General features: G+C 41.6%; 1 protein-coding gene across 1 annotated transcript in view; it reads right to left on the bottom strand.

Moving 5' to 3' along the window:
• iqca1 (IQ motif containing with AAA domain 1) overlaps positions 1 to 14,685 on the bottom strand; it is a 70,926-nt gene that overhangs the window by 17,832 nt on the left and 38,409 nt on the right. The window contains exons 11-15 of the mRNA XM_071530934.1: positions 11,813 to 11,919; positions 10,484 to 10,582; positions 4,834 to 4,901; positions 4,533 to 4,615; positions 45 to 152 (exon numbers count right to left, since the gene is read on the bottom strand). Coding sequence (XP_071387035.1) covers positions 45 to 152; positions 4,533 to 4,615; positions 4,834 to 4,901; positions 10,484 to 10,582; positions 11,813 to 11,919 — 465 coding nt within the window. The remainder of the gene's footprint in view (positions 1 to 44; positions 153 to 4,532; positions 4,616 to 4,833; positions 4,902 to 10,483; positions 10,583 to 11,812; positions 11,920 to 14,685) is intronic.

The following is a 14,685-nucleotide window of genomic DNA, read 5'->3' as shown; positions in this document are numbered from 1 at the left end:
CCAGACAGACAGACAGACAGACAGACAGACCAGCTGTCCCTCACCCAGAGGCAGGATGCCCCAGAGGGCGATGAGCTGCCGCACGTCGGACAGAGAGGGCATGGGCTCGACGTCCGCCTGCCGCAGGGTGGAGCCCAGGTAGCTGTACTCACCTGCAGGACGGAGAGGGGACAAGGGATCAACATTGACATTTTCTAAAATATTACAACACTGAAGAGAGTGAACTAATGCTGTGTTGCATTCAAAACCCGAAGCTGGAAATTCCCATCTGGTTGGTCGTAATTACAACCTCCGTGCGTTCCAGTGGTCCAGTTTAAAAAAACAGGGGAGAAACATGGACGCCTGCAAGCGTTTCTTAGCCCAGTGTAAAATCCTGTTCCCCTTGTTACAGCTTTGAAAATTAACTAAAGAGGATTATAAACATGTTAAACTGGCCTAAATGCTGTGTAGTGTTTCCTACTTGTGATTCTGACTTGAAGAGCCGTTCGATTGCATCTTTCCTAGTAGGAAGTCAGAAATTGTTTTTATATAATACCATCTTTCATTCTTTTTTCTTTTGTTTCAGTAAGTTTTTCTGCTACTACTCTGCTATTTTGCACACTCTCCTAATACTGTAATCCAAACCTTTTACCTTTCATTCACATTCTATGTTCTGTGTTAAAATGTATTTTTGTGTATGTTTTTGTATGACCATCATTTGCACTATTTGCTGCTGTGATGACCCGATTTCCTCATAGGGATCATTTAAAGTTTCATCTTATTTTATTTGCACAGATAGACTGAAGGACTGACACACACACACACACACACACACACACACATATGTACAGCTCAGTATGTCATACTGACGTAGACACAGATAGGCAGACAAAAAGACAGCTGCATTAAAATGCACACGCACTTCAAGGAGAACCTATGACTTCATTTCAATCCTCTACCAGCCTTATAAGGTATTTTCTTATTCCCTTCATCTGGGTAGTCATACTCCAATCATCATCATCCTGATGATGTTAAACCAATGAAGGACAAGTCTCCACACTGTGCAGCCTGTTAAAGTCTTATTCATTTTCTCACAGCCAAAGGGGCTGGAAACTCATCATCATGAAAATAATCAGGGTGCGGCTGCTGCCTAATGGTTAGAGGAGAGAGATTGTGACTGGAGGGTCGGAGGTTTGAATCACGGATAAGAGAATCTGGGCAGGGAGGAGAATGACACACACTTTCCCTCCTTCAACTCCTGCTGCTGAGGTTCCCTTCAGCAAGGCACTGAGCCCCCAGCTCCTCCAGTGGAGCTGCTCAGAGGCATTTCTCTGTTTTACAGGTCAAAATGACCAGGGTTTAGATTCTGTACCAAAGGAAATTATAGCAAAACAATAAATGCTACTAATGATATACAGTCCACTTCTCTAACAACAATAGTTTGGCAGGAAATGAAGTTGTTCTTGGTTTCATGGAACACAGTTAGTACTGTGATTACTACTACTACTACTGCTGCTACTACTACTACTGCTACTACTACAACTGCTACTGCTACTACTGCTGCTACTACTACTACTACTACTACTACTACTACTACTACTACTACTACTGCTACTACTACTACTAATACTACTACTACTGCTGCTACTACTACTATTGCTACTACTACTGCTGCTACTACTACTACTACTAGTACCGCTAGTATAATTACTACTACTGCTGCTGCTGCTACTACTATTACTAGTACTGCTACTACTACTACTACTACTACTACTGCTTCTACTACTACTACTATACTGCTACTACTACTACAGCTGCTATTACTACTGCTACTACTACCTCTACTACTACTATCACTACTACTACTACTGCTACTACTACCTCTACTACTACTACCACTACTACTACTACTGCTACAACTACTACTACTACTACTGCTATAAATACTACTGCTGCTACTACTACTACTACTACTACTGCTACTACTAATAATAGTAACAACAATAATGTATTTTATTTGTAATGCACTTTCAATGAAAAATAAACCTCAGGACAAATCAGGAAAGATAATGAGATGCAAAGCAGAAAAGTGTAGTAAATAACGGCTAAAAACAAAAGCCTTTGGATCAGAGGGATCATTAGACTCAGCTGTATGGAGACTAAGCAGAGCCCCATAAAGCCACGAGTATAAATCACACCAGCATAGATTTCCTCTAATGAACCTGAGAGATCGATTGTGTCTAATTAGCGGCTTGCTCCCGGCGTCCAGGTACAACACAGTAAATCAAAGCCGGGAAGTCATCGGCGGGCAAAACTACTTCTCTCTCTGTGTGTGTGTGTGTGTGTGTGTGGACAAACTGCACACTGACTGAACCCATTGAAACAGCCTTGAATTATGGTCTAAATCAATTTCCACTGTCGTGACAAATGCGGCACAGCTGTTGGTTAGCATGAAAGCTTTCCCAAACAGTAAGAATTGCATACATGGAGGAGCAGCTGTACGATCAGAGTGGAGAAGAGGAAGAGGAGGTAGGAATAGCGGGAAATGCACAAGGAGAAAATTGGAAAATCACGGGGAGATGATGAAAAATTTGAGACAGCAAATTAGGACAGTGTCCAGAGATGCTGTAGTGATGAAAACCCCGGTCTGTGAAAAATACATGTCCCCCGCTGGCCTGTCATCAGCACATTCCCAAAAGTCGTACTTGAGTAAACTGCAAACATCTGTCAATCTGCCAACGGTCAACATGGCTGGAACTGTTTCCAGCCAACAGCAACTCTGTGTTAACGGGTTTGTACATCTAGTTCTTTGCTCCGGCATTGACCTAATATACGCCCTGAAGGATCAATAAAGTTAATACTCTCTTATCTGAAACGACAAGGGGAATGAACTACACGTTTTCCTTTAAAAAAGAGAAGAAAAGCAATGAAAACAACTGATCAAAAGGACTTGGGAAGAAGGGAACGTAGCGAGACGAACGGAGATAAACGGAGAGAGGTGGGCAGCGGTGAGGAGAGATGGAAGAGAGAGAAACAGATGGGAGAAAGAAAATTAAGAGGTATCAGACATCTTCAAACGTAAGGGAAAGAAGAAGAGAGAGGAGAGGGGAGAGATGGAGAAGACAAATGTTGGCGCAAATACAGAAAAAAGTGAGGGAAAGATGGAGAGAGAGAGAGAGATGAAGAAGACACAGCTGAAAAAGAAATAAACAGATCAACAGGCAAACAGCATGAGTAGAAACTAGTCACTAGTTGCTATGATACAAGGAAACAATTGCAACAGGGCTTATGGGAAATGTAGTCTTAATGTGGAGAAACATTAGAACTAACAATACCACTGGGATGAGATAGAGGCGACCAATCATCTCCAACATGATGTCATTTGTTTACAGTCATTATACCAAGATATCACAACTAATTTGACAATGATTGCATTGATGATGGTATTGATTTTTTTAAAATTCTACTCATAGCACCGTTAAAGTCCTTAGATGTGCCCCAAATGTAGCAATTTTTAAATCCAGGTTAAAAACATTTCTGTTTTCATGTGCCTATGATTGAGGGATAGTATGTACTTTGAATTTTCTTTTGTATTACTTATCTTTTAATTATATTACTCTCTTTTTAACTACTATTTTATGTACTTTGTACTTTCTTTTAATTATATATGGATGTTCCTTTTGCTTTTATGTATGTAAAGCACACTGAATTGCCCCTGTGTACGAAATGTGCTATATAAATAAACTTGCTCGCTTGCTTGCTATTCTACTCCATTCTATGGTAAAAAATAAAACCAGACAAGACACACCAGAGACGATGAGAGAGACAGACAGCTGAAAAAGACGAATAGATAGATAGAGAGACAAGGAGCAGGGGCTTGTGGGATACATGCAGCGATACACGTGTGTGTGTTGTTCAGCGTGATTTAGCGGGGTGTCATGGTGACGGGTGGTTTCCCCGCGTTACTGTGCCTGCGAGCGGAGCAGGGAGGAGGATTGACTCATAAATCCCAAGCTGTGATGTTAGGGATCTTTGCCTCAGCTGGCCTGGCTGACAGGGGGAACACACACACACACACACACACACACACACACACACACACACACACACACACACACACATACACACACACACACACACACTTACAGACACATGGCTGATGGCTTTAGTCATCACATGAAGGGCTTCATTCGAAAAATGAGATAAACACTATTTTAAAAACATGACACCTGCTCTTACGAAATGATTGCTGGAATCAAAACAAAAACTCACTGTGGATCATCATGAAAGTTAAGACCTTTGCTTACAAAATGGTGTCATTTTAGATGATGTAATCAGCTGTGTTTAAGAAATATTGAGCAATCTTTTTTCCAAAATGGAAATCTAGTGTGTTGGAAGCAGCAGTGGTGGTAGCAGCAGAAATAATAGTACTAGCAGTAACAGTGGTAGTAGTAGTAGTAGTAGTAGTAGTAGTAGTTGTAGTAGTAATTCATGTTGAACTTCTGGAATAATTAAATAATCCAAATGTGTGTGTGTGTGTGTGTGTGTGGTACCAGTGTAGTCAGAGATCTTGACATTCATTGGTCGTATCAGGAATCCCTCCAGTATCAGTTCTTCATACAGAGACTCAATGGACCTGAGGGAGAGAGAGAGAGAGAGAGAGAGAGAGAGAGAGAGAGAGAGAGAGAGAGAGAGGGAGATAGAGAGAGAGATGAGAGAGAGAGAGGGAGATAGAGAGAGAGATGAGAGAGAGGGAGATAGAGAGAGAGATGAGAGAGAGAGGGTTGAGAGACATATTGACATAAGACGGACAGACACACACACACACACACACACACACACACATACACACACCTGTCCGCTGTCAGGTCCCTCTCTTTCTTCTTCTTCTTCTTACTGCTCTTCTTGCTTTTCTTCTTCTTCTACAAGTAAAAAACAGTACATGTAGAATTAGTTGAATGCTAGATAGAGAATAGATTTCATCCAACCTGACACACACACACACACACACTCACACACACATACACAGAAGCAGAGAAGTGATGACAAAATAAAGAATAAGTCAAATTATGTGGATAGAATGAATTACTCCCTTTGCTTGAAACATGCACACACACACACACACACACACACACACACACACACAGTTGCCGCTTATCTGTCTGTCTGTCAGAAAGTGTTTTTCATATTCGATATCTTCTGAGGAATGTCCTCTATTGCAGCCAAACTTCTGTTTCAAAACAAACACGGCGTATCGGCCAGCCGCCGCTCACACCCACCCAAGATGACAGGAACATGGAGGGAAGAGGCAACATGTCGCCGCACTGCAAAACACCACAGATGACTCCTGACAGCTGCAATAGGACAATATCACCCAACTGAAATGTATTATGTAATATCACGTAACTGAAATAGGTTCAATCCTGCGTTTTCAGTGAAAGGGGGATGAAGCCTGAATCTTAAACCGGGAGATCCAGGAGAGAAACTGGTAGGTCCAATTCCAAATGGCTAGGAGTACAAACGGAAATTAATAAATAGATACACTGTTAAAAATCTCAATTTTAACAAGGCATGTAAGCCAGAATTGGGTCTTTAAAGTCTCATTTTACTTAAAACAAGTGAAACAAGTCAACAATGATGCAGGAAGCCCTTGAGCCAATCAGCAACAAGATGTATCATCATTCTAAGTTTCATCAAAACTGGACCAGAGGTGTAGCATCAGGGCCTTGCCTGATATTCAGACTGAATGTCCTGCTGGTTTCCACTCCATTATTCAGCCTGAGATTTCCTCCTCGGCTGTTTTCTGTGTCGGGGGGTTGATTTTCCCCAAACCAATCACTAGTGACGGACGTATCTGAACCGATCACTAGTGACTGACGTATCTGTACCGATCACTAGTAACTGACGTATCTAAACCGATCACTAGTGACTGACATATCTGATGTATCTGAACCGATCATTAGTAACTGACGTATCTGAACCGATCACTAGTGACTGACGTATCTGAACCGATCACTAGTGACTGACGTATCTGAACCGATCACTAGTGACTGACGTATCTGAACCGATCACTAGTTACTGACGTATCTGAACCGATCACTAGTGACTGACGTATCTGACGTATCTGAACCAATCACTAGTGACTGACGTATCTGAACCAATCACTAGTGACTGACGCATCTGAACCGATCACTAGTGACTGACGTATCTGAACCAATCACTAGTGACTGACGTATCTGAACCGATCACTAGTGACTGACGTAACTGACTGATCACTAGTGACTGACGTATCTGACGTATCTGAACCGATCACTAGTGACTGACGTATCTGAACCGATCACTAGTGACTGACGCATCTGAACCGATCACTAGTGACTGACGTATCTGACGTATCTGAACCGATCACTAGTGACTGACGTATCTGAACCGATCACTAGCGACTGACGTATCTAACGTATCTGAACCGATCACTAGTGACTGACGTATCTGAACCGATCACTAGTGACTGACGTATCTAACGTATCTGAACCGATCACTAGTGACTGACGTATCTGAACCGATCACTAGCGACTGACGTATCTGACGTATCTGAACCGATCACTAGTGACTGACGTATCTGAACCGATCACTAGCGACTGACGTATCTGACGTATCTGAACCGATCACTAGTGACTGACGTATCTGAACCGATCACTAGTGACTGACGTATCTGAACCGATCACTAGTGACTGACGTATCTAACGTATCTGAACCGATCACTAGTGACTGACGTATCTGAACCGATCACTAGCGACTGACGTATCTAACGTATCTGAACCGATCACTAGTGACTGACGTATCTGAACCGATCACTAGCGACTGACGTATCTGAACCGATCACTAGTGACTGACGTAACTGACCGATCACTAGTGACTGACGTATCTGAACCAATCACTAGCGACTGACGTATCTGAACCGATCACTAGTGACTGACGTAACTGACCGATCACTAGTGACTGACGTATCTGACGTATCTGAACCAATCACTAGCGACTGACGTATCTGACGTATCTGAACCGATCACTAGTGACTGACGTAACTGACCGATCACTAGTGACTGACGTATCTGACGTATCTGAACCGATCACTAGTGACTGACGTATCTGACGTATCTGAACGGATCACTAGTGACTGACGTATCTGAACGGATCACTAGTGACTGACGTATCTGAACGGATCACTAGTGACTGACGTATCTGAACCAATCAGTGACTGACGTATCCGGCCGCTCTGACGCCACTTCAGTCACACTGATGCTGCAGCCAGTCAGCCTCTACGTCCATGATTAGCAGACATTTACCAACTGACCCAAGAAAGTTGGATGGTTTTGACAAAAATATCATCTTTGCAAAGGCGGGGGGGTGATTTCAACAAATCTATTCTGCCGAAACGTCAATGAAAAACAGTCGCACGAATGGTACAAACTTTTGTCCCACCCACGAAAGCGCCGATTGGCTCAATTGTTTCTCTGAGTGACCGAGGGAAACACCAGACTCTCTGAATCACTCGACAAAATCTGAAAAGTGGCCGGGACGCGATTCAGGAGTCTAGTTAGAGCCTGTCAAAGTTTGAAATCTTGACCTTTAATTATAGGCCAATCAGTGCAATGTTTTTAAACTCCACAACACAGAGCCAAAGTGCATCTTCCCTCTAAATTTCATCAAAATCGTACCGGTGATGTCTGAGATATCACATTGGAATTGCAAAAAAAATTAGGGGGGTTCAATCATAGACTGTAAAAATTAAGTATTGAATACTTTATGAGGCAACTGTATTTGTTGTATTTGTAATTTTCTGTTTTTTGCCTGATAATTACATTGGATGAAAAGTGTATCTATGGTTCTAATGGGTTTAAAATCTGATTACAATGCATCGCAATGCATTTCAAGTATTAAGCTTTCTTCCTGTTATTCCTCTTCTTCTTCTTCGTAATATTATCGCATGTGCAGACTTGGGAAACCCCAGATTCACAGCAGCAAACCACAGTGATCCAAACAGAACATTGTGATCAGATGGAGCCAGCAGAGCTGAGTCACTGCTTCTGGAGGGAACTCCGTGCTCCTTTGGCTGTTTTCACACTTACAGAGTAACGCATTTCACCACCCGACCTCCAATACACCCTGCAGCTGGGCGTGTTGCCTCGCTGCGATGATTAAACAGGCGAAGAAGAGACTCTGGAGGAAACTTATGTTCCAATGAGGAAAATATTTCCAAAGTCCCGCCTCTCTGCAGGAATTCGGTAATGTCCTGTTTGGTTAAAGTGAACAGCTCCATAATAAATCATTTTTATGATTGAGGGTTGATCTTGCATTTAAGAGAGCGTAAGATAAAACGAAACTTGAATGATTCCTGTGGGGAAATTGGGTTGGGTTGGAAAATAGTAACAGGATAGAGCAGAGAGATAGAGAACACAGCTGACAATTCCTTTCCATAAGAAAGTGAAAGTATGAAATAATATGAACTGCAGCATTATGAGGGTGTGTAAAATCCCAGCAGAACATACTCATACAAAAAAAATGAATGAAAATATGTAAATGAAATATATAAAATCAAATCAAATGTTGATTTGATTTGATTTGAGTGTTATGCACTCTAGATTAAGTTTGTCCTATAGAATCCACCTTTTCTGAAACTTATCTCTGGTCGTTCATCATCATCTAATCAAAATAAATCAGCAGAAAGCAGCTTGTTCTCCTGTTGGACGCACTGTGAGTCGCTCTGGGAAGTCACATGAGCTAAATGACTAAAACGTGAAAATGTAAATATGTAACATTGCACTGACATCCTATATGAGGACAGGCAAGTCACAGGCTGAGACTGTCAAGCAGTTGAGTTGAGATATTTTGGCTGAGACACAGGGAAACACACCAGGCTTCTCTACATGTGAAGACATGAAGACAGAAAACACTTCATCTATATGTATGATGTGATGGAGACACAGAGCCTGGCAAGTGTCTAAAACAGATAGAAGGGATTATCCATCCAGCCAAAGGTGGATAATAGCGGATTTGGGGTTTTAGTTATATAAAATATATATATATGAGCTGCTCTGGAGGCAGAAATAATCTCATTGGTTGAGTTAAACCTCAGTGGGCGGAGCCAAAGAACCACAGTTTTCCTGGCTAAGTAACTTCAGACTGAAGCTCAGTAAAAAAGACAAGAGGTAAGAGAGGAGGAAGTTAATATTATGAAGCCTAGCGCTCTGCTGCTAACTGAAAAAATACAATCTAGCAGTACTAAGTTATCTAGGTTAGCTAGTTAGCTAGCTGATCTTCAAGTTCAAACTAGCCATACTAGACTATAGCTATCTAGGTAAGGTAGTTAGTTAGCTGCTGAGCTTCCAACATCATGATGCCATGGTCATGAACGAATGAAACAAAATTTATATTTTGACTAGAGTTCCGTTTTTGCTAAGTTTAGCAAGTTAGCTAACTTGAGTAGTGCTCTGAAAAGCTGTATTCTTTGGCTCCGCCCACTGAGGTTTAACTCAACCAATGAGATTATTTCTGCCTCAGAGAAATGTTTGTAGGACTAAAACTCCAATCTGCTGGGTAATAAACTATACTTATGTCTTCTCTAGTTACTGTACTAGAATCCTTTTTTAGAAGAACACTTCTACCCCTACTTCTACTTGGAAAAGTGCTATTTTTAAACACAAAAATGATTGGATGAGGTGATGAGATGATTTTTGGGACTGCCCAGTTTAGATCACCGAGGTCATTTCCAACACATAATCCTCCATGGAATCAATATTCTGTTTAATAAGCTCTGGTCCGGTGCATATGGAAGCTTTTAATGTTCCCTGTGAAGCCTTCATCCCTACCGAGGAGCAGGTGAACATCTGAGTCACATTAACTTCTTTCCCCTCCATCTGATTTATCCAGACTGCTTTTGATGAATTCATAGGAGCTTGAAAACCAGACCTGTGTCAAACAGTACTTGTGGGTCATTCTTAGCGTTTGTTTTACCCTGCATGAAGCGCCAGATGGGCGGGGTTTACCGCATCTGGTCAGTACAAATAGTGTCGAGTTGTCAATCACAGTTTAGAGAAAGAAAAATAGAGAAAAAACTACACATTTAGAGAAAAAAGTTGTGGATTGAACGATTGTATTGAATTAACTGTGAAATACTTTACTGTGATTGTCTAAACTTTGCAGCACAGATTGTTTTATGTGGTAAACTCCTGCCATCTGGCACTCCAAGCAAGTTAAAACAAACGCTAACAATTGACGTTATATATCCATCTTGGAAAAAAAAAAAATAGGCTACCACTTGTCATTGTGTCAAAAACAGATGATTTTATCCTCAAACACATAAATATTTTGCAAGTTAAGGTCTTAAAATGACTCATAACTTTAATATGCTTCACTTTCCTACCAGCAATCACTTTATGAGAGTGTTATTGTTTTCAAATGGTTGAAACTTTTCACTTATTTCCACATTGACCACTGGCAGATCATCTACCTTCTTGCTGCCTTTCTTGGCCTTCTTCTTCTTCTTCCCTTTGTCGCGGTCGACGACCAGCTTGAGGCTCCTCAGCTCCTGTCTCATCAGCTCGTCCACCTCGGAGGAAGAGATCAAACACGCTCAGCTTTTAGCCTTCAGCTCATCAGCACAAATCACTCACAGATGGGAGACGAGGGGTTTGGCACGCAGCGGACGGCCCGAACATATCTGAACACCAGCCTGCATGGTGGAAGCCTGAGGGTTACACTGTAAAAAAATGGCAAGTTTAGCAAGTATTTTGGCATTCGTTCAGATCGGATTTTGACGAAACGTGGGGAAATTATGCATCTCACCATTGCGTTTTGGCATTTAAAAAATTACACTGATTGGCCAAAGGGGGGCGCTACAAGTACAAGGTATTTGCTACTGATTGGCCGACTGCATCATTTGTGGGGGACGAAATGTTTAACGTCTTTTTTTATCTTGTTGTATCCAAACTTTTCAAGCTTATTTCTGGATATTTTCAGTCAAATTATCTACTCCCAGATAATTTAGCAGATTTAAATAAATGACATTTTGTTCCACGATAACGCAAATTCTTTTTAAGTAATTTACTTGGTACGGGTGAAACTGTATTAGAACTGTCTTAGAAGTTTGCTGATTTTATGAATTGTTTTATGATTTTTTGAGAATAGTCATATTTAGTCTACACGTATTAAGCAGAAGTTATCTTCCAATGCAGAAAGACACTCTTACCAACAATATTGTAAAAAGTCTGGACACAAGTTAAAATCACTTGCCAGGCTTGTTATTTTTTGCAGTGTAAATCGAGGTTCATCTGATTCGTCTCAAGAGAACTGTTTCCAATTTAAGCTTATTAGACTCGACTTATTAGTGCGATAAGCAATGTATTTCTTTGCGTGTTCCTCTGATACACAGATACAAGAACAGATTTCACCAGAGGGCTCACACTGTAAAAAATGACAGTAAAATGACAAGCTTGGCAAGAAATTTCAGCTTGTATCCAGATTTATCGAGTATTTTCAGGATAAACTATACAACTGGTGTGAGATGGAGGCTACCAATCGTTTCATGTCTTTACAGTAATTATATCAAAGTGTCAATTAATTTGGAAATTATATATTGATGAGTAAAAATGCAACATATAGCACCTTTAACAGACAATGTGAAATTAAAGAAACAGCATAATTTAGCCAAGACTGGCTCTCAAACACAAAGAAGTGTGGTTGCAATGTCATCATACAGTCATCAGTCATCTGTGTGTGTGTGTGTGTGTGTGTGTGTGTGTGTGTGTGTGTGTGTGTGTGTGTGTGTGTGTGCCCTCACCTGAACCCTGACCTCCTCCTCCACCTCCAGCCTCTTCTCCTCTCGAACCAGCTGAGCGTCGAAGCGCTGCAGGAAGTTCTGGCTCTCGTCACGGCTCTGCCACACGTCTACACACACACACACACACACACACACACACACACACACACACACACACACACACATGTACACACAAAAATGTCTTTCATGAATGACAACAAGGATGAGGAAGTGAATTGGGAAGTGGCGAAGCAGCTGCTGTGTGTGGAACGCTGCTTTCCCAGGATGAGAGAGGAAGTGAAAGAGTGGGAAGAAGAGAGAGAAAGAGAATGAGAGAGAGAGAGAGGGGCAGAGAGAGAGAGAGAGAAAGGGGGGACATAAGTCGGATAGAGAGGTAGAAGAGGGTGAAGTATAGAGAGAAAGAAACAGAAGAGAAGACAGAGAGGAAGAGATAAAAATAAGAGGAGAGAAAGAGAAAGAGAGAGAGAGAGAGAGAAAGGAAAACAGGACAGAAGAGAGAAAGGGAGAGAAAGAAGAGCGGTGGGAGAGAGGAAGAGGAGGAAAGAATGAGAGGAAGAGAGAGAGTAGAGAGAAAGGGAGAGAAGTTATGAGTAATAGGGAGAAAGAAAGAGAGGAAGGCAGACGGAAGTAGAGAAAGATAGAGACAGAAAGGAAAGAGGATAAGAGGAAGAGGGATAATGAGAGATGGAGAAAGAGAGAGAGGAAGAGAGAGGGGAAGAGGAGGAGAAAGAATGAGAGGAAAAGACGAGAAGTAGAGAGAAAGGGAGAGAAATTACGAGAAATGGGGAGAGAGAGAGGAAGGCAGAGGGAAGCGGAGAGAAAGAGAGGGAAGTAGTGAACGATAGAGAATGAGACGGAGAGAGAAGGATGCAAGAGGAAGAAGAGAGAGGAATAATGATGAGATGAGGAAAGAGAGAGGGAGAGAGAGAAAGCAACAGCTAGAGAGAGAGAAAAGGGAACGAGGGAGGGAGGAAGAAGAGAAATAACGAGAAAGCGAGAGAGGGAAAGAGAAAGAGCGAGAGAGCAGATGGAGGAGGCAAGGCAAGGCAAGGCAGTTTTATTTGTATAGCACATTTCATACACTGGGGCAATTCAAAGTGCTTTACAGAGTGATAAAAATACAGTAAAGGTAAAAGATTTACAATTAAAAAGTGCAAAAGTACAGACAAGAGATACAAAAGATAAAAGACTTTAAAAGTAAACTAGTGCAGTTCAAATCAAGTGAAACAGAAAGATAAAAGAACACAAGTACTCCCACTTTTAGATGCACATTGTGAGTGAACCCATGTGTTTTTCTTTAATTTTCTTATCCCCTGTCCTTCCTGATTCTACTCTTGATCTGATATTTACATCAGGTGGTAGGTGAGTAACACAGAGGTACATTGTGTTGTCTGAGTGGCTCTCAGGAGCCACTTCCTGCCTGGAAACCTCCACTTCCTGTCTGGAAAGCTCCACTTCCTCCCTGGAAAGCTTCACTTCCTGCCTGGAAGCCGGCGTACAGCAGGTAGATGCAGCAGGTGGTGAGATCAGATCAGATCTCCCGTGACAAAACAGACTGGAGGACAAAACAGCAGCTCAGGCCAGCTGAGAGCCTGAAGTGTCCCCATCTGACCCCAGTCTGCCTTCAACTCAATGGGATTATTTCATTTTTATAATCTCATTATAAAGATTTGATTTGATGTCGTCATTGCTGTGCATCCACATTTAAGAGCTGGAATCCAGGACTTTTTCCAGCAATAAATAGTTATTTTATCCATCTGGACCATAGAGGTTACACAAGACCAACTGACGTATTACAGATGCTCTCCACAGACCGCTATTTAGATTTTTGACAAGGTAGAAACAAAGTCTGCTAACTATCCAGCTAACGTTAGCCAACACAGCTAGTAAGTGCCGCTTACTAGTAGCACCGGTTAGCATACTAGCTATTTAGCTAGCTAGTTAGCATACTAGCCCGAAAGTCTGCTAACTATCCAGCTAACGTTAGCCAACACAGCTTCAGAGCCGCTTACTAGTTAGCACCAGTTAGCAGATTAGCTAGTTAGCATACTAGCCTGAAAGTCTGCTAACTATCCAGCTAATGTTAGCCAACACATCTTCAGTGCCGCTTACTACCAGTTAGCATACTAGCTATCTAGCATATTAGCTGACCCAAAGAGCTTAGCCTACAGTTAAAGTCATCTTTGTCCAACCTGACTGATATGTGAGCAGCACACTGTAGGCTGCTGTTACTGTCAAGTCACAGCTACACCATCACAAGTCTGTTCCTGCCTCATTTCATTACAAAAGTTACAGTCATGAAAGTCAAATGACCAGGTCCGGGGGAAGACATTTTTATTGAGGTGGGAAGTGTTTACTGCTGAGCGACAATGGCTGCTACACCATCTCTGATGATATAACTGATAATATAATACTTCTGTGGTTGTTTGGTTGAAGTCCGAACATCATTTTAATGTCCCCCCCCCTTCCTAATGGATAAGAGATCAGTCTCCAAAATTACAGATCTCCTTTCACATAGCCTATTGTTGTCACAACAACATGTGAGCTCGACCACTTTCAAATCTGGTTTTGAAGAACCGATAGCAATGTGAGAAAAGATTGTTGTTTGGGCATCCAGGCTGTCACTAAATGCATTCTGGTGTGATCAGATAACGAAAATCACATTGAAATGATAAGATTAACTGTGGCCTTTTTCTATTTTCAGATGACCTCTCTCTTCAAATACACACTGCAAAAGATATCCATCATATTTCTTACTATTCTGAAAACAAGTGAAAAATTCTGCCATCAGGTTGAGATAATTCCACTTTTCTTTCCAATACAGTGTCAATATAGTGGAATAATCTTGAAACAACTTATAAACAAGTTGTATT

The sequence above is a fragment of the Centroberyx affinis genome, unplaced genomic scaffold (genome assembly GCF_046629955.1).
Source record: "Centroberyx affinis isolate AG114_WGS23_722 - 3 ecotype Tasmania unplaced genomic scaffold, CSIRO-AGI_Caff_v1 ptg002000l_1, whole genome shotgun sequence".
Classification (NCBI taxonomy): Eukaryota; Metazoa; Chordata; class Actinopteri; order Beryciformes; family Berycidae; genus Centroberyx; species Centroberyx affinis.
This window is presented reverse-complemented; position numbering and strand designations above follow the sequence as displayed.